The sequence below is a fragment of the Mesoplodon bidens genome (genome assembly GCF_964165515.1).
Source record: "Mesoplodon bidens genome assembly, chromosome: 12".
Lineage (NCBI taxonomy): Eukaryota > Metazoa > Chordata > Mammalia > Artiodactyla > Ziphiidae > Mesoplodon > Mesoplodon bidens.
Window position 1 is genome coordinate 71,898,103 of NC_138168.1, and position 27,966 is coordinate 71,926,068.

The 27,966-nt window shown below is 35.7% G+C and overlaps 1 protein-coding gene across 5 annotated transcripts in view; it reads left to right on the forward strand.

Moving 5' to 3' along the window:
* The window catches only part of ADGRG6 (adhesion G protein-coupled receptor G6), a 138,728-nt gene that overhangs the window by 79,643 nt on the left and 31,119 nt on the right, over positions 1 to 27,966 (forward strand). For all 5 annotated transcript variants that reach the window (XM_081251586.1, XM_081251582.1, XM_081251585.1 and 2 more), the window contains 12 exons: positions 6,040 to 6,125; positions 9,080 to 9,132; positions 10,184 to 10,246; positions 13,619 to 13,761; positions 16,712 to 16,823; positions 18,179 to 18,243; positions 18,838 to 19,048; positions 20,504 to 20,675; positions 22,045 to 22,185; positions 24,453 to 24,572; positions 26,226 to 26,271; positions 27,799 to 27,905. In XM_081251586.1, the coding sequence (XP_081107712.1) occupies positions 6,040 to 6,125; positions 9,080 to 9,132; positions 10,184 to 10,246; positions 13,619 to 13,761; positions 16,712 to 16,823; positions 18,179 to 18,243; positions 18,838 to 19,048; positions 20,504 to 20,675; positions 22,045 to 22,185; positions 24,453 to 24,572; positions 26,226 to 26,271; positions 27,799 to 27,905 (1,319 nt within the window). The remainder of the gene's footprint in view (positions 1 to 6,039; positions 6,126 to 9,079; positions 9,133 to 10,183; positions 10,247 to 13,618; positions 13,762 to 16,711; positions 16,824 to 18,178; positions 18,244 to 18,837; positions 19,049 to 20,503; positions 20,676 to 22,044; positions 22,186 to 24,452; positions 24,573 to 26,225; positions 26,272 to 27,798; positions 27,906 to 27,966) is intronic.

Here is a 27,966-nt window from a genome sequence, read left to right on the forward strand (position 1 = left end):
GACTTGATGAAAAATTGTATTCTAAGGGTGGCAATATCTAATGTTCCAGCAAAGTTTCTATTGTTAGAATCAATTGGTACATTTATACATTTGTAAGACTAGTAAAATAAATATCACTTGATTCCCTTGAGTTCCCTATTCTAATGACCAATGGAATGAGTACATTTCTAGTGCCACGCTTCTGCACTTTTAGCTAAAATTTCTTTCAAAGAAGCTTTAAAAGAAAGGCATTAATTTAAAGGAATTAATTTGCATTATACTAGAGATCTGGGGAGAAAAATATTCATCACATTCTGTCAGATTGTTCTCTAAGGAAACTAGTTTTTAAAGCATTTTATAATCTCAAAAAACTAAATAATTTTAGTAATTTAATTTCTCACTAAGGCCAACTTTATGTTCAAACATTTGTGACAGTTAAATCATTTTTATATGGTAATACTTTGCTCTCTGTTTTTATTTGTTGAAGAATAATGGTTTGAATGTGATTGTATATCAATTAAATCATAAATCAATTTTCGACTGACAAAACTTAAAGTAACTGCCAATACCTCCTGTTTTTTCCCTCTATATATACACGTTTTTGTTTATATTATTTGCAAATTGCAAATATAGCAGTTACATAAGATAAGGAATGAACTGGAGAAATGCCAGGTGAATTGAGTTATTATTTAATCTGCTACCTATATTAATTACAATGCATAGCTTTTTGGTAATTCAGAGTAAGTGATTTCAGTTTCTTCTAAAAGAGAGAAATTCCAATCAGGTGACCACACCATTGCTTCAAACACAGTAGTATTCTCAAATACGAGGTATTAGAAACAAAGGAGCGGGCTTCCCTGGTGGTGCAGTGGTTAAGAATCCACCTGCCAATTCAGGGGGCACGGCTTCGAGCCCTGGTCTGGGAAGATCCCACAAGTCGTGGAGCAACTAAGCCTGTGCGCCACAGCTACAGAGCCTGCTCTCTAGAACCCGCGAGCCAAAACTACTGAGCCTGAGTGCCACAATTACTGAAGCCCACCTCCCTAGAGCCCGTGCTCTGCAACAAGAGAAGCCACCACAATGAGAAGCCCGCGCACCACAGCAAAGAGTAGCCCCTGCTTGCTGCAACTGGAGAAAGCCCGCACGCAGCAATGAAGACCCAACGCAGCCAAAAATAAATTAATTAAATAAATTTAAAAAAAAAAAGAAACAAAGGAATTTTCTCAACCCCAATCATTTAACTTGCAAGGCCAAGACATCTGTAATATATCACCAGGGATCAAAACCCAGAGAAAAGAAATCCACATAGTTCATTTTTTTCTTTTGGCTTTGGGGGTTACATCAACTTCCTGTACATTTAAGGACATTTAAATTGGAAGTATGGAATATTTTACATGAAACGTAGATATAAATTTCATTAGGGATATAAAGACATCGATTCAGGGAAGTGTTCATGGTTATTCTGGTAGTTACACCAAGGAGATTTATGATGGAGCAAAAATTCCAACAATCCCCAAGAAAGCAACAGCAGCTGAAATTTCCAGTGCATATTTCACATGGACCCCAGCCAGTAGATGGGAATATTATAATTCTGACTAAGTATTTCACTCTTTGTATGAACATACAAAGAGCCTCTGTGGCATTCTCCCTCTAGGACTGGCACATCCTCTGCTGCCCAAGAACGTTTACATGATGCTTCAGAGTCCTTGACTTGGTGGAGTGGAGCTGTATTCACTCAATCATGTCATTTCTGACATTCTTGAAGAGAGCCTTGTTCAGTCCATCTCTCTCTGCGTCATAACCTTCACTGGAGTTTCAACAAAGCAAGCAAATGTTAGAATCAGTTAAAATGGTTTGACTTAGCCACTTTAAAGAAAAAAAATCTAATTCAGATCATTCTTGATAAAAATGTAATCCTAGCACTTAAAGATATTTAAAAATATTTGAAAGTCATGTAGTAGAAATAGTCTCAAAATTGTGTACTCAAATTTATGTACCATCTGAACAATTTTACCACAGCCTTGAACCACCTCTACTATTTATTTAATAGTTTTTTCCCCTAAATTGACTCACTTTTTTACTTAAACATTTATATTCATATAAATAAATTAATATCACTGTTGTAAAATGAAACCAGTACTACTTGTTTTAAAATAGAAGTGAAAGGTGAAAATAAATGTAATGAAAACAATGCTGTTGAATTCTCTCTATATCCTATTGCACATAAAGCCTTCATTATCTTCTTAAAAACAGAGGGTAACAAAGGGTTAGAGACACACTGTAATTAAGGTTTTTTTCTTTGATGTAGTCAAATTTGAAATAGTTGAAAAGAGAATTACTTGTTTACCTTGTGAATAAATGAGATTTAGTGTCATGTCCTAGACTATCTAAGGTTATTCACATACTGTCAACAATTTCAAATATACTTTTCTTATTCCTTGGGAAACTGATGTAGTAAGCATTCTCAGGCCTATGATCTGATATATTAGGGAACCCTGTTTTGTTCACTGTAAGAAAGATATACAGCTATCAAATCTGTTATCTACCTTATCTAGTCCTTTAAACTCTGGACTATTAAAGAGATTTACTGAGTTTATCAATCATGATATGCTGGTGTCGGAAGAGAGAGGGATTGAGATTGCTTGGCAATCAGACATATTTTTTCAGTATATCAGTCAAATTTATCTTCCTGGCTTTTGTAAAATGTTCCTATCCCCCTGTGTAAAGTTCTTTTTGTTATTTTTCAATAGGATTTTTATCTGATACTTCAGATTATATACTAAGAAAATCTTATCTTCTAAGCTACTTTTCATAAACAGATATTTCAGTATATGAGAGATAATCTAGGTATTCCTACAAATAACCTTTGTGCCTTCTGCATTACATTCCCAAGAAAAGCTCTTGGACTAATCATTGTTTCCATTCCAAATCATATGTTCTATGCTTGAAACATCACTGTACTGCTGCTGAATATTAGACTTTTGTGAGGTTAGCACAAGCAATCCAAGTAAGGAACTAACTTTGTTAGTCCTTATTATTGTTCTAAAAACCTAACTTACAAGTGCAAATTGTATCATTGCTTCTAGTTTCTCACATACGTTTGACTACTCAAAAAAATCCACTCTCAGGATATTTGTGTGCACCCAACAATCAATCTAGCTTTATATGCCAAGTATCTTAAAGAAATCATGTGTGTAAGATGAACAGGACTCCAATCGTATTATAAATGCCACTGTCATACTACAGTTGCCACATCACCAGTTCAAAGAAATAATCTTGAATCTAAAATAATATTTGGTTTATACTTTAACATTTATCTTTTCAAATGTATATTTTAAAGCCTACCTTTTCAAACCTATATTTCATACCCTTGAGTGGAGAATAAAGTAGTGTCTGTCATTTCTATATTTTTTAAGAAACTCTCAGGAGAGTGTTAAGGAGATAAAAAAAGGGAAAGATAATTGGAGAAAGATCTACAGACAGGAACATGTTTTGATACCACTTCTGTTATGGCAAGCAATGGTTTCTACTTTGAAGTTTTGTGAGGCTGAACGAGTTATCTAATTGGGAAAAAGTCTATCACAAATTCTTCAGGCTTGGATGTCATTATTAGGACAATACATCTTTTGAAGTGTCTGGAACATATGAAGATTTGTGAATGGCTTTTCTACGGAGACACAATGTGAGTTGTTACATCTATAGGAGAAGGCAACTTGACTACTAGGAGGACAGGGAAAAGCCTGCATCAGTGTATCTTAGTTGTGCATTCTCTGTAATGACAATGCTTGAGAGAATTATTTCACTGTGGTCCAAAATGTCCCCTCCAGTGGACATTTTATCTTGCTTTGACAGTTCATTCTTGGACATTTCTTAGGATTACTTGTTGACTATGTTATCCAAAAAGTTTAAATAAGTATAACCAGTAGACACTATTGAATAATTGTTGCTAAATATATAAATACCTCATTCTGAGGCTTCTGAAGAGAGACTACTGGAAAACGATCCACAGCACTGGAGAATCTCTAACACTTAGGGGTGGGTTCTCTGGTATATTCACATATTTTATTTAGCATAAGCAATGTGACTCTAGAGAGAGTCATATATTTATAAACTGATTTAGGCTGACTCTGATATGTAATGTCTTTCTTATTTATAAAAACTGAATTGGGAAAAAAGTGTGGAAATATTTTAAATTTGAAGAAAAACATCTTAAGCATTTGGATACTTCCATAAAATTTCAGAAATGTGAATGATTAAAAATACTGATTTTTAGTATTTTGCAGGATTCTCCTGAGAAAGAAGGAATACAACTCCTAACATAAACACATGCTTTAGGTCTCCATCTAGTGGTAGCTTGTCAGTTACTTTATTGGCATCAAGGAACATGCCCAAAATATCCCTCGGATCCTGACATCAATATAGAATCCTGGACTTCTGCAACTTGAATTTCCTCTCGTTCATTCAGAATGTCCATGATTTGATATGATGGGAGCTACAGTGTAAAAAGGGTTTTTTTTTGTTTTTTGGTCTGAATTATTATCATTTATTTTAAATATACTCCTGGAATTATTTTTCATTCAGAATATTTTTTAAAGAAACATGAGGTCAGGATCATTAAAATACCTGAAGGGTTTTAGAAGCTGGAATAATAGTATGCATAAATTAAACTAAATATCCTTGGACTTGTACCAATTTCATAGATTTATATTATTACACCTGGGAGTGGCAATTTATTTTAGCATGAGTTTCTGACCCCTGTAGTGGAAAAACATTCCTTTAGGAGTATGACTCGAATTTGCATTTTGGTACATTTGGGAGTTCCCAGAGGCATACTTTTGTACTTTTATCTACTACCTCCCTCAAATCTTCGTTAAATCCATTTCCCATTGTTTTAATTATATACTTTTACATTTTCTATGCATATTTTTCTCATGTTTGTAAGCATGAAGATAGATAATTGATTGACAGTAATGAAGAATCAATATTTTTTTCTATATATAATCTACCATATTTAAAAAGAGGTTTTTTTTCTCATTAGCTACTTTTAGTAAGGTACCCTATAACACACATAGAGAGATATTTAGCAAACCCTGGCTGGTCAGTTTGATTTTCATTTAAAAAAAAAAGAAAAAAATATATATATGGCAGACTACTTTAAAGATTGCACGCTGCCACCCCCCCCCCAAAAAAAGCTGAACCTCCTTCTGACATAGGATTTTCTTTTAAAAGCGAGTCCAGTTAAAATTCCATCTGCAATTATTCTTTCTTTTTTTCCCCCTTTACTTGATACAAATGACTACATTTATAGCATTTTGATAAAAAATCTGGTGAAATACAACCCAATAACTTAATAGAAGTAATTGCTTTAGTGGAGAGGGGAAAGAGGACAGAGGATAAGGGGCTGTGGGCCAAAAATATGTGATGCCTGTTCTTTTCCAAATTAAGTTCTGCCCATCATCTTACTCAAGTTTTCACATTCCAAACTATCATTCTTCATAATATAGAAAAAAAGGATAATTTTTTGTTACAAGAAATCAAATTGTACCTGAAAAATCACCATTTTACATACAGGAGATTGAATTCTATAGAATTAAAAAATACGAAGAAACATATGCAGGTGATAATTTAGAAGCAATGTAAACATATGCAGGTGATAATTTAGAAGCAATGACTTCATAAGAGTAAACTAAATGATAACTATTTCTAAAAAGTTGCAAAGGTCAATGAGAATGAAGTTAAAATATCTTGTAAATTTTCTCTGCGGTACGCGGGCCTCTCACTGTTGTGGCCTCTCCCGTTGCAGAGCACAGGCTCCGGATGCGCAGGCTCAGCGGCCATGGCTCACGGGCCTAGCTGCTCCGCTGCATGTGGGATCTTCCTGGACCGGGGCACGAACCCATGTCCCCTGTATTGGCAGGCGGACTCTCAACCGCTGCGCCACCAGGGAAGCCCAAGGCGTTTATTTTAAATTGTATGAAATCATGTCCTTGTAAATGTAAGTTGATAAGTATATGACTGTAAAATATAATTAATGGACTAAATCTTATTTCCAATGGACAGATGGAAGTATTTATAGAATTTATATAGAAATTCAAAACATCCTTCATCACCCCGAGGCAAAAGTGCAGAGCAAGGTGGCCGAATGGGTAAGTGAATTGTAAAATTTCTTTATTGGCTTTAAACCTTTAATCTCTGGAAATCTGGAAAAGACTCTACTGTCTAACTGAATCCACAGATCATACTGAAACATAGATACTGTTCATCATAAATGTATGTATAGATATATAAGTGAGATATTGCACTTTTGAATAGAAAGAGAGATACATTTGAATAAGGACAAGAAACTGAGCCTAATAGACTATTATGTCAAATAAGAAAGGTGCCCCACAAATGGAAAAGTGTTTTGAGAGGTATCTTTATTTACTGTTATATCCATACATTTTCAGCACGTTGTTTTTGTTTTGTTTTTTTTTAAAGCAGTGAAAGTAGATTTTATTCAGTAACCACTGACAGTAGGAGAACGTGCTAAGCCCCTTTCTGATTTGTGCAGAGGTGACTGGGGGTTTTAAAGGAACAGTGAAGGTGGAGGGAGGAGGAATGGCAGGGACTTGAACAGAGTCAGGAAAGTAAAAAATTACAAAAAAGTGGGAGGGGTGGTTGGTCCATAAGAAACGTTTCTGGGGTTGCTAACTGGTGCCTATCAAAGTTAGGCTCCTGCCCTCCCACAGAGACTGGGAGATGGGCCCTATCTTCAGGTGTTGGCTGGAACAACCAGTGAAATAATTCATTTGTTCATCACTGTTTTTAAAAATACGTTTCTTATTTTTTTTTATTTAATTGAGTGCTTGATTCAAAAACCACTAAGTATTAAAAGATATATCATGAATATCTTTCACCATCCTTGACACTCATCTGCCTGGAGGCTAACCTGTCTGCACAGAAATCACTGTTAGTTTTTCTTGGGTTTTTCAAGAACTTGTTTGTGGATGTAAAAAAAAATGACTATACATTCTTATTTTTTCCTTTTTATATTAAAAGTAGCATATTGCACACACCATTCCACACTGTACTTATTTTTGTTATTGCCAGATTTGCAGTATCAGTACACAGAGACCGTCCTTATCGTTTTTTAAAAAAACAGGGTACAATATTCCATTATGTGGCTCTCTAGTCATTTATTTAACAAGTTTTCTGCTGGTGGATATTTGGGTTATAATTTATTTAACCAGTATTCTATTGGTAAAAATTTTGGTAATTTCCAATTAAAAAAACCCTAAGCATTTTATTTTCTTATTTTTCTTACAAATACAGCCTAAGGATTAAAAAATTTTTCTTCTTCTCTATAACAATATCAAAACTTTAACTTTCCATAAGTTTCTATTTTTTCTATTATTTTATTTCCTATCTACAGCATACTGTGGGACCGTGTACTGTTTTTATGTACTACTACAGTTCAGACAACTTTTGTGAAAAAAGTCATTTGTCATTTGGGTATACATTCTGAAGTAAGAAAAATGGGTTTTCGTACATGGTAGCTGTCTAATAAGTGTGTCCTTGGTAGCAAAAGAAAGTTAAACCGTACAATGAGAGGTAGTGGTGATAATACTTTATACATACATATATATGTTTATATGTAGATAGATATTGATATAGATAGATATTTGAAGAATGGTAGGAAAACATAGTCTTATTTTTAAAGACAAGAAAGGGCTTTACTGAATGAGTATAATCTTGCATCTCGTTTTCTTTCCAGCATTCTTCTCTCTGCTTTTTTAAAGTCAGAATGTTTTTAAAAGATAAACTTCTATTTTTAAAATTTATTTTATTGAAGTATAGTTGATTTACAATGCTGTGTTAGTCAAAATATAAAATTCTTTATTTTCATTCTCAAAGGAACCACTTCTAATATTATTAATTCTGTAAATTAGCATTCATTGGAAAGTTTGTGCTTTAGACAAGGTATAATTTTACATTTATATTTATTTCATGCATGGTTTTCAACATAACATCATTTTTATCTGAAGCTAAACTTTAATGGACACTTTTCCGTTAAGGTGTAAGATACCAGAGCAGATATTTGATAACAGGAAAATATATTTCATATTATTACTATTTTATATTATTGTTTCATATTATTACTATCTCATACTGTTTCATATTATTACTATTTATAATTTAAAAATAATTTAATGCTTCTTGCCAGAATTTCCTAGAATTTACATTCATTTTAAAAATGCTTACAAGGAAGGCTAAACGTGTGTATGAAACAAGACCTAAAAAACTCTTTGGAGGAGATATATAAGTAAGAGAATTTAGTGTCAGTAAAGAAATGGTGGTCTGTGATTGTATTAGACAATGCATATGGGAGGTTTTTATTTATACTGAGAGGAATCCATTGCTTCATTAAAAAGTCTGGTGCTGAGACCCATAAAAATTTTTAAATGACCACATAACAATTATAACACAGTTCCCCATAATGTTGAACTTTTTTGTTCTTTTAAAGGTTTATATTGTTAACTTATAATTTTTCTTACTACTAATATTCTTCTGAGATGGTAATTGATAGAAAAACATATGTTCATGCATTTCAGTGTTTGTTGAATGAAGAATATAGAAGGTGTGTACTGTGTTCATCTTCCCTGTGTACCCTATTGCAGCTAAGTTTTCAGTGTTACAGCTAATTTGAAGACCCATTACAGAGAAAGCCCTTTATAATATGGGCTAGAGACGAACGTATAGTGTTTGCAGGCAGACGAGACTTGGGTTCCAATCTGGGATCTGCTACTTCTTAGTTGCAGCTTGGTCGAGCTATTTCATCTCTGTGAAGCTCAGTTTCTTCGTGTAATGGGTGGGAGGACAGTGCAGATAATACCTATCTCATTAGTTGTGAGAATGAAGGAAATAACATTTGTAAGGTTCTTGGCATACAGTGATCTAGTAACTGTTCTCTGTACTTTCTTTCACTGCTCTAGCTCTTCGGAATTTTCCCAGGGTCTTATTTCAGTAACACTTTACGGGAGAGAAGAAACTGGATTTAAATTTTTTAAAAAAATTATTTAAAAGCATTACTCAAACTTATCCTTTTCTATTGTATTTTCAGCTCAATTCAACCTTCCAGAATTGGAACTATACTGTTTATGTGGTTAATATCAGGTAAATGACAGAATAAATTGAGAAATAAAAAGTAGTGTCTAATTTAATACTTCTGTCTCCCTCTCTCTCTCTCCCTCTCTCTCTGGTTATTCCTGCACACACATACATGTAAGTACAGACATACACACACACCATATTCATAATCTTTCTAAAACAACTCTATATTATATCATTTCTTTGCACAAAAAGTTTCAATGATGCAGCAATGGTTTTAAAAATTTTGATTGTAGATCCCAATCATTTTTAAAAATGTAGTTTGTACTTCCAAAATATATCCGTGATTTTAAATAAATTGTATATATGCATGTGTATATAACTTAACCAATATATTATGTTATAATGTATCATAAACTGAGAGGATAATTAAATATAAATGGAAGTTCTGTTAGTTGCTTCTCACACCCCAATAGATCATCTAGAGCACCCCCTGGGTTGCATGCACCCCAGTTTGGAGACCATTTTTCTACAAGATAAGACATCTACAGTCTGATTGCAACTTGGCTTTTCAAAATTATCTTTCACTAATCTTCTATTTAAACACTCCACTGAATCTCTAGCAGATATTGTCATTCACCTGTCTTCCTCTGCACCTTGTTTTTACAGTTTTATACTTAAATTAGTTTCTAAAGTGTATTTGATGAACCCTAAACATGTTTTCTGTGAACCTAAGAGATCAACACAGAAAAAGGGATCAAAAAGTCAAATTAGTTCAGGAGCTAAATTATTAAACAAACTGAAGCAAGTTTCTGTATATCAAAGCATCTCAGGTTCTTTCGTGTACTGATATGCATCATATGAATATGAATCTTAGAGAGAGAGAGAGAAGGCACTTAGCTGTCAAGCTTTATTTGGCCATGGAGCTGTTTTGTCTCAGGCATATGAAAGAACAAGGACCTCAGAGCACACATTTGCAAACAATGACTTAGAATGTCCTTTCTGCCTCTTTCTCTCACGTCCTCAAATTTTGTTGTTGATCCTGCAGTCCTCAAATTTTGTTGTTGATCGTGCAGCAGATGAAGCTGATAATGAATGTACTTATTTGTATTTTTAGTTTTCACCTGAGCACTGGAGAGGACAAGATTAAAGTGAGGAGAAGCATTGTGAATGATCAAAGGTAACGCTGACAAAGTCTTGCAGAAAATGTAACATCTTTTCTCTTGCTCTCTGTTTTGACTGTCTGGTAGAGAAATGAAATCAGTGAGGTAGGAGAGAAACATTTCAATCCAGTAGCACATTTAAATTATGTCTTTAGCTCTAGTGGACAGTCTTCTTTTTTTCCTGTAGTTAAAACTGTAGTATAGCAGACTGGGTAGAAATGTACATCTGATAAAAAACATTTATTAGTTTTAGCATTTCCAGTTTATGATAACCAATTACCTCTTATTTGAAATTTCAGAGACCTTCAAAGAAAGAAAATAATTATAGTGTTATTTCAAGTAAGGTACTTATGTAAAATAGCATCTAATAATATGGGTAATAGATGCTGAAATATTTTCAGCATTCAAAGCCATCAGCTAATTTTCTGAAGTCTTCATTTTTAAATTTATATCAAGGTCATGACTTATGCAGGTAGGTAATTTAATGGATATGTTCACCATATGTAATAGTTGGCATTTAAAGGCCAACTGTTCTTAAAAAATAATGTAACCTCCTAAATGAAATAAATGTAGTTGTGTTCAGGTAATATATTGCATCTCCGCAGAATAAAAAAATGAGTTGAAAAGCAAAAGTTCACATCTCTTACTCAGTTTCAATTGACTGAATTAATATTATGTATTTACAGCTATAATGGTGGAATATATCTCTTTTCAGGTGATACATTCTTACTATAAGGAGCTAGTAATAAAATTTCATATGAGAGTTGACTAGAGAGATTTCTTATTTTTTTTCTTTTTCTATTCGGCATTAGAAAAACACGTCTTTAAGGTTATATTTCAAACTTATTTCTGTAAGTATTCAACAGACTGGATTGGGCCATCTGGTTAGGGAAAGTTGTTTTTTATTTTCTGGAATTGTTCCTTTTCCTTTGTGATCTAAAGAACAAATAATGTATTTTAACACTGTATTCTTGATGGTAACAGGACTTTTCTCCTCTATTTAGACAAATAATTTCTTTTTTCCAAACCTTACTGCTAGATTATATTGAACCTTGAATAATGGATCCAGCAATTTCCTGGATCCCTTTGCTGGACACTTTGTCTTGCAGTTGTGGCAGCCCTAGTTCAGGGTATCTCCAATGGTATACCCTCTGCAGAGGGCTCAAACTCAGATTCTAACAGTGCAATTTTATAAGAAGAGCCAAATAACATATTTCTCAGAAGTATAAATATATTAAGCCATTGCTTCTTGGAAGCATAATCATCATCCTCATCCTCATCATCACTGTAACCTTCACCGCAGTGTCTCCTTACATTTGCACAGCACTTTATGATTCCAAGCACTGTCACATTCACTGGCTCATTTGCTTCCCTCTCCCAATGACTCCCTGACATAGATAAGGCAGGTAACATCCTGCCCTTTCAACCAGTGACAAAACTAAGACCCAGTGAATTACCCAAAATCAACCAACCAATATGAAAAGCCAGGATTTCTGACTTTGTGCTCCCATGTTGTAGTCCCACTTAAAGTGATTCTTCTACTACCTGACAATACTAAAATCAGCCATCATGAATATATGTCAGCACCTTAGAAACTTTTGTTCAAAAAACATTTAAATTCATGGAATCTCATGTTTCCTGTCTGTCAAACCAATGGGTAATTTTACAGAAAATTATAGGGAGAATGAACGTAGACAAAGTATATGGGAAAATCCACACATTTTTTTTCCTTTGGTATGAACTCCGGCATTGTTTTAAAATTTGTTCTTACTGGCTTTACCACCATTTCTTTCTTTCTGCTCGCTGTTTCTTTTATGTTCATGGATGAACCTTTATAGTCTCTCATAGTTTTTGTCCAAACAACAATCTACTAGTCTTCACGCTTTTTTCCCAACCTTTTCTTTCAATTGGGTTGTAACACTTAACACAGACCCTAGCTTTAGATAATGCTATCATACTCTATTACCTAGACAGACAGGAAACCAAAGCTGCAGAGACTGGTTTATTCAAATAAAGAACAATTGATAGTAACAACAGATAGAACTGGACTTTACAGAACCATAAAATAGTTTCAGTTTCCAGGATGAGAGGAAAGCAACACAGATAAGACCTGTGAAAACGCACAGTCATTCTTGAATTGCTGAATTTGGGTCAGTACCATCCACATTGTACTGGGTTCTCAATATTCAAAGGAAGTGAAAGGTCATATTCCCAACTATAAGTTCTCAGTTACTGGAGTGGCAAAGGTTAGTTTCCAACAATAATTTAATCAAAGGATACTTGAACAAATTATTAAGCTATCACAATTCACCATTATAGTTCACATCTATGTTTGTCTCATCCTGAAATATGACTCACATATGAACATGAAGCAGTAAATGATTTTAGAGATAAATAGCTTTTCAGAGTGAATTATGAGAATTATGAAGTATGTTGTCCTTGAGATTGGCACAGATAGTTAGGGAAAAAATAGGGCCACTTTTAAATTTCACCTAACCTTGAATAGCAAATATTTCAATTATTTTTCTCTTTTTAAGCATCACAAATATGTTAATACTCTATTTCATTTATACTGATACCCACAGAATTTCATAAATAAAATATGTTACTGCCTCTCCACTGAAGACTTCATAGTAAAACAGTTCTACTGAGTTCACTTGGGCATCTTTTGATTTCTGCTCTTGACTACAGCTGTGATTACAATTGAACAGAAAATTATATTACTTCAAATTGTAGAACCAAAGTTTTGGTGGGGCTTTTAGGATATGTCTCTGCTTCCCATAGAGATATTTCTTTTTAAAGACATGCAGGGTCAGGCAGTCTATAAACTTCTTCAGTGATATGCTGACCAATCACTGAGTGAATTTCAAGTACTTATTTTGTAACTTTTCAGTGTACAAAGTACTAGTAACTGCTTCCTGGAGATAGAAAATCATTTATCACAATTCTGGAGAAACTGTAATGTATTTGTAAACAAAAACACTTAATAATTTCAAAAGTTAAAAGTTTAATCAGATTAGTTGAAATTCTAATTTTTCTTGAAAAATTTTATTTTTTTGCTTTAAAGAAACAATATGGAATTAACCACAAATATGGCCTTTCTTGCATGTATGCTATAAAACATTACTTAAAAATATTTCTCAAAAGAAATGGGGTGATATGATAGATAATACAGGCAGTATCTTATAAAATCTATTCATATTGAGATTTTTTTAACATTATAATTTGTGCAGTGGCAGAAGTCTTTGAGTGCCTTGGCATATTTCTTCAGTCACAGCACTTTATGGTCACCCTCTTACTACCATATCCAAATGTTCTATTTTTCCACCCAAAAAACAACCAACTGGTCAATAGCACCAACAACAATTCTATCGGAATTGTTTTCCTAGGTTGGTGATTTTGGCCCTTCTAGTTTACAATGCTACCAACAGTCCTGATTTAGAAGGAAGAACCATTCAGCAGAAGCTCTTAAGAAATAATGAGTCCCTGGATGAGGGCTTGAGGCTACACAGAGTGAACGTGAGGCGACTGGGTAAGTGCCTTTACTTTTTTTATAATATGTGTTTTATGTGACTACTATCCAGGTTTAATTGAAACAACAACAAAAATATTCTTCCTTTGTGTGTTTGCTTATTTAAAGCTATTTTTTTCTGATGATGAAATTCATCCTATTGGTGACATTGTTAATAAATGGGTGACAAGGTTAGCATAAAAGGTAGTACCTTGATACCTGTGAATCCAAGAGAATGAAAGAGGCAGATGAAAGTTTATACCCTATTTTAGGAACCTATTATGAAAATACTAAGAATATGCGCAAAATGCCAAGATAACCTTGAGCAGAATTGGCTTCAACTTTAGGAATAAAGAGAGTGTGTGTGTGTGCATTTGGGATCTCTAATGAGGTAAACCTTATAAAAGACTTTCTTGTTATAAAACATCCTCTTCTCTTATGTTCTCTGTCTCCATTAAAGATACTACTGTCTTTGCTGGAATAGGCCAGAAATCTGGGAGTTATCCGGACCTAGATTCAGTTCTCACCTGGACGCCATTCACATCCTAAACTCCAGCCACAAGTGTGGTGCTTCGAGCACCTCCCCAAACTTTCAGTGCTCTTTTCTCTGTCTTTGCCCACACTTCTCTCCTCTCCTCTCACTGCCCACCTGATGATCACCTATATAGTATTAAGGACAGTCCAAAGTCACCTCTTCTATGAAGCTTTTTCTGACATCATCATGTACGAATAGATATCACTGTCTTGGAGACTCCACTTCAAGCTGTCCACAGACCTAGAGCACCATACACATTAGAAGACCCTTGAATTTGACTGGACTTGTTTGTGTTCATATATACATTTTCTTTAAACAGGAATTTCCTCTGGCTTGAGAACACATCTTATTTTTCTAACACCCTCACTTCCTACCTCCCCCCAGCAACCAGCATATCCCCCAGCCCTTAAATACCTGAATAAATAAACGAATGGGGCTTGATGGGCATATTTTAGAAAAGTAAATGATCAAAATATGGATAACAAAAAATAAAGTTATCATTCTAATGTTATAATGACAGTTGATTAGGTATATTAGTAGAGCTCAAAAGAAAGGGAAACTTTGACACATTTCCTTATACACACAGGCAGGAGGCTGAAGTGGGGGAAGCAGCTATTCCTCAGCCTCTAAGAGCAGGATTATGACTGAGGCCAGAATCACAAAGTAATAAAGAAGCAGGCGTCTTTGCTTTTGTGAGAAACTACCCATCTCTAATGTGTCAACATACACAGTTACGGTCAGCCCCCCATTTCCACGGGTTCTGCATCTGTAGATTCAACCAACCCTGGATCAAAAATATTTTGGGGGCGCTTCCCTGGTGGCGCAGTGGTTGAGAGTCCGCCTGCCGATGCAGGGGACACGGGTTCGTGCTCCGGTCCGGGAATATCCCACATGCCGTGGAATGGCTGGGCCCGTGAGCCATGGCTGCTGAGCCTGCATGTCCGGAGCCTGTGCTCCATAACAGGAGAGGCCACAACAGTGAGAGGCCTGTGTACCGAAAAAATATATATATATATTTGGGGGAAAAAATTCAGAAAGTTCCGGAAATCAAAACTTGAAATATGCATTATATTTAAAACTATTTACATAGCTTTTACACAGTATTTGTTATTATAAGTAATCTAGCAATGATTTAAAGTATACAGGAGGATGTGCATAGCTTATTGCAAATATTACACCATTTTACACAAGGGACATGAGCTTCCTCGGATTTTGTTATCCTGTGTGTGTGTGTGTGTGTTGGGGGGGGGGGTGTTTCCTGGAACCAGTCCCTCGAGGATACTGAGGGATGGATGTATAAGGAACTCGTTGAGGTTAAAGAATGTAAATCATCATTATCATCATCAACAACAGCAGTTTCTGAGTCTCTGTGGGAAAATGCTTGCTTATTTAATAAACAGAGCTTCTTGGGGATGAACAGAGTACCAACACTGCCCTCTCACACATAAGGGGCTCCACAGAGAAGGAGCTTGACGAATGGCAGTTTGTACGTGACAAAGGAGCCTCATGAGGACCAACCTTATCTCTGTCCTCAGAGGCTGAGGAATCCCTGAACAGCTCTGTCTGCATACTTAGACAAGTCATTTATACCACTCAATTTAAATTCTGTACTTTATTATTCTTCTGCAAGTGGGTCTATGAAGAAAAATTTCCACCAATTGGGAAAAAGCCTCAGAATATAAATGGGAAAGTTATTTAAATGTTCAGTTGGTGACTACAATACTGGTTCCCAGTAGTCTTAGTGTAACTTACTATTTTTCACCACTGAAATACGAGATTTTGTTGTTACTATTGATATAGTACTTTTATTTTGATTTTTTTAAGTGTAAAATCTGAGTCATTTATGTCATAAAACTCGCCTGGAGAGTTTTCAAACAACAGGTGGGATGATTTGAAGATGAAGGCATGTGTGTAAGATGTGTGGCCTACAGGTGTCTTCTTGTCATTCCCCAGGCAAACTTCCAGGTTAAAGATGTTTTCAGAGCAGCTAGAAAATGTTTCCATAAAATATGCTGGCAACTCAGTGACAACACTATTGAGGCACTGTTTTATAGGCTTTCCCCTTTGAAAAAGATTAAATTACATTTTGAATTTTTCAGGACAGTTTTCATTTTATGTAGTGTTTTTTTTAATAAACCTCTATTTTACTAATTTTATCTACTAATGATTTACATTAGAATGATATGGTAAATTTCATGTTTATACTTGCATAAGTGTGTTTTTTTATTTGATAGTTTTGTAGCATGTAATTTAAAATATGAAATGTAGTTAACATTTATTTTTCATAACTTCTAAACTTTACAAATTCTGAACATAAAAACCCAGTATTTTAGTATTGCATGGAATAAATACCTAATTACCAACATTGTTGTTTTGTTCTCATATTGCGCCTCTAATTTCAAAAAATAGGTTAATATTTCTCATATTTTCACATAGGTATATGTCATGATGATGAGGACCCCAAAGGCTATAAATGGCCAGCCATCCAACCTTCTGTATACAATGCTCCCTGTCCAGGGAAGCCGGGCTTCTATGCTTCACGGACATGGTAATACTTTCTCTTTTTTTTAATATTTATTTACTTTATTTATTTATTTGGTTGTGCCTTGTCTCAGTTGCGGCAGGTGGGCTCCTTAGTTGTGGCAGGCAGGCTCCTTAGTTGTAGCATGAGAACTCTTAGTGTGGCATGCGAACTCTTAGTTGCGGCATGCATGTGGGATCTAGTTCCCTGATCAGGGATTGAAACTGGGCCTCATGCATTGGGAGTGCGGAGTCTTATCCACTGTGCCACCTGGGAAGTCCTTGACTCTTGCCAGCAAATTCCATGTAACCTACCTTCCCAGGGTTACAGGTGTCGCACCGTAGTTCTCATGCAGTGTATATTAATTGGAAAGAAGGGCGGGAATCTCTGTGTATGTCAAATCCATGTGAGGTAAAGACAAGACAGGTAGGTTACCAAGAAAAGCCTTTTTTATTTTCTCTCCAAGCAACATGCTAACTTAGGCTTCTCCAAAGAAAGACAGAGCAATTTGGAAACCAGAGGGTGGTTCTAGAGTAAAGCACCTTATGTGTGGATGAACAAACTCACAGCCTCATAACATACGTCTGACATTCTGAGTCTTTTTAACTTTTTGGAGTGGTTATTGTTGGAAGGGGAAAGAGACAGTAAAGAGAATAAAGACAAGATCCAGGTTAGGGCAGTCTGCTAGTGGAGACTGTTAGGGTGTGGATTTTTCCTAAATATTGAATGGAAACCTCGGACAGGTTGACTGCAGAGGATTCACCAAATAACAAGTCAGATCTAGTTCCTCACCCTCCACCCTCCTTCAGTTAGAGTTTTCTTGCAGGGAGATTCCGACACTGAAACTCCCCACTGCCAAAGAAAACCTTTGCCCCCACTGCTTGGTTTGACACGTGGTGGAGAGGAAAGAAAGGGGCTTCAGAGCCTTGCGGACATGGATTTGAATTGTACCTCTTCCTGGCTGTGAGACCTTGGAACATTCCTTGAGTTAGCTAAGTCTATTTCTTCATCTCTAAAATGTGGATTATAATCTGCTTTACAGAGTTAAGTGAAATCAAAATGAGATTTTATCTGGAAAGTTCTTAAAGCAGTATTTAATCCACGTTACCAAGTATGCTTTTAACCTTAGTAATCTGATGTAGCCTAGGTTACAATAGGCTATTGCTAGTATTTTGTTTCCCTGGTGCATGCACCTGATTTTTTTTTTCCAATAAGAACTTTTAATATGAGTTTTATGTCAATGTATTATAGTCTTATCTTCAAATGAAACTTACCTAGATATTAAGGGAAATTCTAAAGCTTATTATTAAGTAATTTTGTCAGCTACAGTGTCATTTATGCCAAATATTTAAAATACCTTTTTTTGTTTGTTTGTTTTATAGTCACCATGACCCTGCCAACACATCTCTAGCCTACTGGGGTCCTCCTGATATCTCCAATTGCTCAAGTAAGTGAGAGATTTGTCTTCAGTTCTCAAAGGCAAAATGAGATGACCTCGAGCTTCATGGTTCTCATCCTCTTCAAACTTGTTCTTCTGTTCTGTGATACCACTGTAATATTAAAAGCTAAGCAAAGGATTGCTTCACTCACTTAAGATAGAAAATACTGTTTTGCCTCATTCTGACTTTCTGTTCTATTCATTCTGTAGGAGATTAAAAATAGTAAGAAAAATTTGGAGAAGAGAATATATAAATTGAAATTTGTATCAATGTTTTATAGTTCTGTATTTTTTTAAGCAGCAAGTATATACTTATTTAGTGATTCTGGGGGTATCTCTCTTAGAACCATTTGTGAATATTGGTCCCTCCAAGTTATTTACCTAAGTTGCTTAAAAGCACAATTTGTGTCTTACTAAAGAGAGAAATTAGTTTCTGAGTATAAAGAAATACTGTTGTCTTGTTAAAATTGTGGTAAGGGGTACACACAGGAAACCTGATTTGCTACTTTACTATGAAGTGAAATACCATACTGTGTTTTGGATTTCTGGAAATGCTCATAATACACAGGTAAAACTATATGTTGTTCTTCTGCCATTTTTTAGGTGAAGCAAATGAAGTTGCCAATCAGATTTTAAATTTAACTGGTGATGGGCAGACGTTAAACTCAGCCAATATCACCAGCATCGTAGAACAGGTCAAAAGGATTGTAAATAAAGAAGAAAACATTGATATAATGCTTGGCTCAACTTTAATGAATATATTTTCTAATATCTTAACCAGTCCAGACAGAGACTTGCTTGAGTCTTCTTCTGAGTAAGTTTTTGTTTGTTTGTTTTCTTCTGGAGAGTAAAATTTATTGGATACACATGTTATACAATTTCCCACAGATATGAATGCTTGGTGCCCAGCTTTCATAATTTAAATCTCTAGAAGTTCCATTGATATTTCCCAAGATCATTCACAGAATGAACTTCAAAGTTCTGTTTTTGATTTTTTTTTTTTCTGAGAAAATACTTTACAAATTGATTGGGATTGTCGATCTGGATAGATAATATAAATAGTCCCAGAGAGACATAATTGGTATTTCATGTTACATCTGAAAAATGTTAACTGGTGTTAATTCAAAAGATAAATTATATATATATATATATATATATATATATATATATATATATATACATATATATATATATATATATATAAATATATATAAATTTATGACACTTTTTTTTGCTTGCAAAGGAGACACTTAGCAAACATTCAGCTCACATGTTTTAGGCATAACTTGGTCACTGTAGGTTACTATCCTACAGACTGTGACACAGAACTGCCACACCTTTGTGACTGTTATACTTCTGAAATGAAAATGCCTAGGGCAGGGTGAAATATACCTATTTTTACACAATTCAGTTTGTATCCAATTATTTCAGTTAGCATGTTAGTATTAAGATATTTAATTTTTTCTATTTCCTTCCTTTCAACCAAATTTCTTTGATGAAAATTTTGTCTTTGTTAAAATGTATTCCCTAACTTACCTTATGCACATAACAATTACAAACTTTTTTTACAGGGCCTTGCAATTCAAAAAATACTTTTTTTTTTTTAAGATGTTGGGGGTAGGAGTTTATTAATTAATTAATTTATTTTTGCTGTGTTGGGTCTTTGTTTCTGTGCCAGGGCTTTCTCTAGTTGCAGCAAGCGGGGGCCACTCTCCATCGCGGTGCGCGGGCCCCTCACTATCGCGGCCTCTCGCTGCGGAGCACAGGCTCCAGACGCGCAGGCTCAGTAGCTGTGGCTCACGGGCCCAGTTGCTCCGCGGCATGTGAGATCCCCCCAGACCAGGGCTCGAACCCTCGTCCCCCACATTAGCAGGCAGACCCTCAACCACCGCGCCACCAGGGAAGCCCTAAAAAATACTTTTATCATGTTATTTCCTTTGATTCTCACTCAGTTATGACGTAGGAAGGGTATTTTTCATATGAGGAAAGAAAGGCTAAAACAGATGAAAAACAGAATATTTGTTTAGGATGACTTAATTGTTGCTTTTCCTTAAAGCATGTATTTCTCTTAAGGATGAATTTATCACCATGATTCAGTGTTTTAACTGATGTTATTGTGGTTTGGGGGAATGTTGTGGGTATTCATGTTAAGATGAAAAAGTTTAAGGACAATTTTATTTGGTTTGTATTTTGTCCTGCAGGAAATCACATGTGCGCAAGTAACCTAAAATATGTCACTTAACAGTGGTATTATTTGTCACTTCTTTAGAGCTTTAAAAACAATTGATGAATTGGCCTTCAAGATAGACCTACATAGCACATCACATGTGAATATCACAACTCGGAATTTGGCTCTTGGAGTATCATCTGTGTCCCCAGAGACCAATGAAATTTCAAATTTTAGCATTGGTCTTCCAAGCAATAATGAATCATATTTCCAGGTAATAAGCCAGTGGTTTCTTTAATTAATTAGACGAATTAAAATTGCTGATCATCTGCTGGTTGCTACTGCAATGAGATCTTAGTTCCAGGGGTGGAAGGCTAGTCCGAAGTTTGGCTAAGGTTAACAGCAGCAGTAACCATAAGGCATGTGGATGCAGAGAGGAGGTGTACTTTCAGTTTACCCTCTACAGGAGGTGATAGTGGAACTAAGCATTAAATTAAGAGTGAGTGCCACCCTATTGAGAGTGGGGTATGGGGAGTTGTTCAATCAGAAGATGTTTATTAAGGACCCAAAGGTGGGAAGATGCATGGTATATTCTCTTTGCCAGTGGTTCTCAAACTACATTATAATCACCTGGAGGACTTATCAAAACAGATTGCTGGATCCCATCCCCAGAGATTCTAATTTAGTAGATCTTGAGTGGATCTCCAAAATTTGTGCTTTTAACAAGTTCCCAGATATTGCTGGTACTGCTGGTATGAGGATTGTACTTAGAGAACCAATGGTATAGAAGGCTAGGAATGGCAGATGATGAGAAGGCTGAACACGAAAGCTGGGGCCTGATTAATGGAGATCCTCTCTGACCTGTTCAAGTGACACTTCAGCAAATAATTTTCAAGTTCCTACTGTGTGCTAGGTAGTGTTAGCCACGTGGGCAAATGAAATGATTGAAGCATCACCCTTGACATGGGAGAACACAGACGTGGCATTTAATGCTTCTTAACTGTGGAGATAAACCAAGATAGAATATTTTTAAAAATCTGAATATAAGGAAGGACTTATTTTTCTACTTTGGACCAAAGGCTCTTTTGGGTAATTCTATTTCACATTTTAAGAGTGAAAATGTGGTCAGCCTCCGTCTCATTTCAAGCCCATTTGCAGGAAAACACCCTTTGGCTTGATCTGTGGGTTCAGTAAAAATGGTACCCAAGAATGTTCAGAAAACTTCAGCTGCTTCCTCTATGCAAAGATACTCATTCTCAGCAATCAAACAAATTAACTCGTCTTTTTTTTTTTTTTTTTTTTCCTGGTAGTTATTTTTCTGATAGTGTGTTTTGAGAAAAGCTCAAAATCTATTAAGTGTAAATCTAATTCTTATACTTGAAAATGGCAACTGATTTATAGATTTCTCAGTTTGTGTTTAGTTAAAGTTGGTGCATATCCCGTTTTGCCCATTTGCAAAATGCGAATGAGATCCAGGCCTTTGTCTGTAAGGGATTCAGCCTTGAGGACAGTGACTGTGGTGGAGGTAAAGGGGAGCCCTAGTCCTGGCCAAGTTGATGCTGGTAGTTGCTCTCCTGTGGAGTAAAGTTATTACTGCAATTTAAATATGATTACTCAACTGACATACTCTGTGTGTATGACAGATGGATTTTGAGAGTGGACAAATGGATCCATTGGCTTCTGTAATTTTGCCTCCAAACTTGCTTGAGAACCTGAGTGAAGAAGATTCTGTATTAGTTAAAAGAGCACAGTTTACTTTCTTCAATAAAACTGGACTTTTCCAGGTAAGAGTTCATTAAATTATTATTTTTGAATCATAAATTGAGTTTCATTGCTCAAAAGGAAAGATAAAAGTTCAGATTTCTTGAAAGTATATCAAGAAGTATAGAAAAATTAATCTACTGTATTTTCAAAACTGAAAAATTTTAACATAACTGTTTAAATATTTTATTTTAGATAATTATATGCTTATTAATAGGATGTGTTCATTTAAGGTTTTTAAATAAATCAGATTAAGACTTGCATGATACAATTAGAAATGGAATTTGTGGAGAAGTTATTATTTATTATTTCTTTTGTTAAGTATTTTATGCTCTCCAGCAATTTAGATCTTCAGAGTTAAAGAAATTGTGTGCCAAAGGAAAGATTTTTTTTTTTAATTCAGCAGGAAGCACTGTTTACATAATGAGCAGCATTCTTGGCTTTAATCAGTTTTCCCATTAGTATTTCAAATGGCCTTTGGCCTTCCCACATCCCCTGAGTAGGGTGGCATTGTGCTGAGCACATATTATCATTTTTATTGGCATCATTTCCAGATACTAGAAAGTCCCCTGCCAGCAAACACTGGTGACCTCTGGTTGCCTTTGAAAGTACAACTCGTTCTGAGCAGTTTCACCGAGCCCTTTCAATAAAATTTACCTATTAAACTGAAGATACCTGTGTATATCAAACAGTGTGATTTATGTAAGAGAGAACTGCAAGTTTCAAAGCCAGTAGAAATGTTTTTAAAAGACTTGTGCCATACGTCATGTTTAAAGGAATGGCAAAGGAGGCTACAGGGAAGTAAAAGGAGGACCGTGGAATCATTTACAGTCATTAACTCAAAAATTTTAAAATGTTATGAGCAAATGCTTTAAGAACAAGCTATATAAAATTTTTGAGCAGATTAAGAATGTAATTACATGCAATTGCTCTGAAGGATTTAATAGCTACAGACACATAAAACTGCATTTGTTAAAGCTATTTGAGGCTTATAACAATGTCGCCTTTAAAAATAATGCAAGAGAACTTCCCTGGCAGTCCAGTGGTTAAGACTCTGCGCTTCCACTGCAGGGGACAGAGGTTTCCCTGGTTGGGGAACTAAGATCCTGCATGCTGTACAATGCAGCCAAAATAATAATAATAATAATAATACGAAAAATGTAGTAGGTGTTAGATGATGTGAATGGAGGGGAGGGGGCCATTGAGAGGAGAGGTGGAGCCCAGCGGAGGAGTTGGGAGAAGTCTTAAGCTTTGTAAGAATCTGTCACAGTTTCATTTTGAGTCTCTTCTCACGCGATCATTTCTTTCTCCTTTGGCATCTCCCAATCAGCGACATTATTAGGAAACATATGCTTGGTTTTTAAAGTAAATTTATAGCAGAGTGAAAAAAATGTAAGGGTTCTATGGTACTCCCCTCACACAGGGAACAGCATAAGAGTATTTTTAAAGGAAAGGCTGGGGATCCCCAAGCCATAGCCACTTTATTGAGAGAGACCACACAAATGTAATAAAAAACCATATTCTGTATTCTGAGAACTAGGTAGCATTTAAGGAATCCTGTATTATTCCAAAACAGCTGATTTATAAGCTGTGGTAGAGAAATTCAGGAGGCTCAACAGGAAACACAAAGGGAAGGAGAAAGTGGTGATGGTCTTGCTGGAGAAACAGTCTACTGGTCCCAGTCATTTTGCAGCACAGATTCACTAATTTGATTTTCTGACATCCTTATCTTTGAAATGGTAGCTACAGATGCCGGCAAGTGTGCAGTCAGAGATGGTAAAAGTTCTGGTGGGGCTTTAATCCAGTAGACTTACATTTAGGTTTACGTTAGTAAACACTCAGACTGTTGTCATGGACATGAAAGATGAATTGATTTTTATTTTTCACGCCATATTTCCTTGGTACTTCTCTAAAGGAAAACAACTTCATTTATTTTTTAGGATAGGGAAATGATCTAATTATTTCATACCTTTTTATGAGTGTGTATTATTTGTGGGTTTGCATTGTTTCAGATTTTAACTGGCTGGCATCAGCCACCACAGTGAAGAATGAAGTTTTATGAACATCGCCTTAGAGCGTTGGCTCATACTGTTCCCTCAATGTATTTATTATAATAAGGGAAATAGCAGAGCTCTTTCAGGAAAGCTAGCAATTTGATCTTATAAACAGGATGTTCTATAACTGAAGATCTTAAGTGTAAAAAGTGCTGACAGATTGCTTAGTTTGGAGCACCAAAATAAAATAAAAGTGTGTACTTCTGACTAATACACAATTTTTTTTTCTTTCAAAGGATGTAGGAACCAAGAAAGGCACCTTAGTGAGTTATGTGATGGCATGCAGTATTGGAAACATTACTATCCAGGGTCTGAAGGATCCTGTTCGAATTAAAATCAAACATACAAGGACTCAGGTAAGGAAAAGCTACAGATAGCCATGGAACAGAGGCAGACTGTTTGATAACACTGTGGGGCCTTTTTTAAAATATATGATTAGAAGTAACTAGGACTTTTTTTGCAGGGGGCAATTTTCCACAAAGGCAAGACCAGCTAGTCAGGTAGTGCCGTAATGTCGTGGTGCACAGTGGCGGCAGGGCAGGGACGGGATGGGGGGAGTTAGTCTTGTCTAGGATTCAGTCATCTGAAGGAGAGTAAGAGTGAAGGAAAGGATCACACCTTTTGAGAAACAATGTGTAATTACTTCAGCTAACTTAGATGTAGATGCATGGCACAGTTGTGTCATTAAAGGTTGTGGTTGTCTTTTTAAAGTCAGAGATGACTGAAACTAGGAAAGCAGAAGGGAAATGGGAGAAACAGAAGAGAGCTGACATTTTTTGAGAGCTTAGCAGTTGTCTAAAATCTTGGCAAATGTTGTGCTTTTTGGTTTTTTTTTTTTTTTTTTTGCTTCATTACCCTTGCTGTCATCTGTTTATTTGATAAAATTATGTGGGGTTCTTATTGTCTTAAATGGCCCAACCACAGTTTTCCCCTGATTTATAGAGGGTCCCAGTCATGATTTGACCATTAGGCAGGCAGGAAGGCAGGCGGGAAGTGAGCTGGCTGATAAGGACTAAGGCTTGGAACTGAAGTCCTCTAAGAATTAGCCCTGCTTTGTCACGAAAACTCTGAGACTTCCCTGTTCTACCCTTTGGCCTCCTTTGTTTCAGCTCCTTCATCTATAAAAAAAATTTTATTGTGGTAAAATATACATAACATAAAATTTACTATTTTAACCATTTTTAAGTGTATAGTTCTGTGGAATTAAATACATTCACGTTGTTCTGCAACCATCACTACATCCATCTCCAGAACTTATTCATCTTCCCCAACTGAAACTATGTCCCCATGAAACAACAACTCCCGTCGCCCCTCCCGCAACCCCTGGAAACTGCCATTCTACTGTCTCCAGGAATTTGACTACTCTGGTATCTCATATAAGTGGAATCATACAGTATTTGTCCTTTTGTGACTGGCTTATTTCACTTGGTATTTTCAAGTTCCATCCATATTAAAGCATGTGTCAGAATTTCCTTCCTTTTTAAGCCTGGGTAATATTCCATTGCATACACACACACACACACACACTCACACACACACACATTTTGTTTATCCATTCATTCATTGTTGGGTACTTTGGCTGTTTCCACCTTTTAGCTATTGTGAATAATGCTGCTGTGAGCATGGTTGTACAAATATCTGTTTGAGTCCCTGCTTTCAGTTCTTTGGGGCATATACCTAGTCATAAAGGAGAGTTTTGAAGATGAAGTGAAATTTTAGTGTAAAGAGCCTTGCTAAATGCTGAGAATTGCACTTTATGATGAGACATAATTAGTAACCTGCAGATAAATGGTAACCTGATTCCTCTGGAGTTATAGTTGATTTCCATTTGAAGTCTGTGAGGGCAAACCCCTAAACTGCCTGCCGTTCTTTGGTCATACTGCCATGACTAATTATGACCTATCTCTTTGTGAAAACCTTAGCATTTTTACTCTTTGCCATGTTCAAATTGTATGATTTTTCATTTATTTTAAACACAATTTCACATGTTTGTTCTTATGTTAATATAGGAAGTGCCTCATCCCATCTGTGCCTTCTGGGATCTGAACAAAAACGGTAAGTTTTAAAATATTGGCTGTCTTAATAACAACTGAATTTTCAACATTGTTAGACACCCCCATTTTCTTTAATTCCATCCCAAATCAGAGTGAGTCACAATGTAAGTGTGAGGGCAACTGAGCTGCAAAATTTAGTTTAGGTAGCTTGGGAAGCGAATTCTAATTTCTGTAACTTTTTCTTCACTGCAAGAAGAAATAGGCAGACTTGACTTTTTTTTTTTAAAACAAACCACCTCTGATTTCAGTTATTTATAAACTATAGCATACATTTTTATTGCTACTTTTAGATGAATGTCAATATACATTTGACCACATTCTTCTAGGACACTTCTGAGGAGAGTATTTGATGTGCACAAGGCCTGCAATTTAAAATCCAGCTTCCAGACCACAGATTATGGGGGGAAACCGTGTTAGAGGACTGTAACTCTAGGAATGGTTATAATGGATACGTGCTACTTGAAAGAATTGAACTGCCTCCAGAATGACATTTGACAGTCAAGAGAGAAAGGCAGAATTAAGGGTAATCACGAGGTGTGAAGTGTGGAGATGTCTGTGAAGGGAAGAGAAGTGACAAAACCGCCCACCTCTGCCCTATAAGGGTCACCTTCCCTTGGGGTTCCCCAATGGGATTATGGTGGCCCAGTCAAACAAGCGCCAGTGCAGGCTGCTCCTCAGAACTGTAGCCTGAAGTTGTCCCATACCTCTTTTTTTGATACTCCTATCTTAGCTGGGAAGTTTTTGTTGTTGTTTGGTTTCTAGTTGCACTTCTGAGAAGATCCTGACTTATTAGCTACATAGTTAAAAATGATATCACCTTGTAGTCTTAAAATACTCTTCAAATGTATGAGTTGTTCATATTCCATAGCATATCGTAAAAGTCAGATAAGATGTGTTAAAGGCATTTATAGTAAGTTGTCTCTGTGCATGACTGCTTTGTACATAATAGCATGTTCCAAGGAAGCTGACCTTCTTTGTTCTCATGTCTTCACAGAGATGTAGATTGACCAAGGGGGTAAAAAATTGTGCTGATCTCTAGAGACTTTGTTAGTATATAACATATTTGAAAAGTGATATTCTTTTTATGGAAGTTGCTTTAAAATGTATTAAATAAATTATATATCAATTCATATATTAATATATTTATGTTAAATATATATTTATATTACACATAATCTATTAAATAAATATGTCTATAAATATACTTAAATAAGTAAAATACATGTTAAAATATTAAAATGTATTAAAATGTAAAAATTGAATTTTTTGCAGACCCCTGAAGCACTTCAGTAGAACACTGTTGAAAACCACCACCTAATCTCTGACTGCCCACCTATCACTAACATTCTATGATCCCAGGAATCGAAATTATTCTGTGTATTAGCAGCTTTCAAGATAGTATCCATTTTACAGATAAACTGCAAAGCAGAAGAGTCTGAGGCATATTTCCCCAAGGGAAAGCTATCCATTACAGAGAAGGAACTGACCTGCTGTTATTTTCACACTGTTTGTTGACTTCCTCCTACAGAAGGTTCTGGATTTTGGAACACTTCAGGATGTGTCGCACACAAAGATTCAGATGCCAACGAGACGGTCTGCCTGTGTAACCACCTGACCCACTTTGGGATTCTGATGGTAGGGGAGGAACATCTAAACACATTTTGAAATGACATAATTTTGGAAGGCATATTTTCTT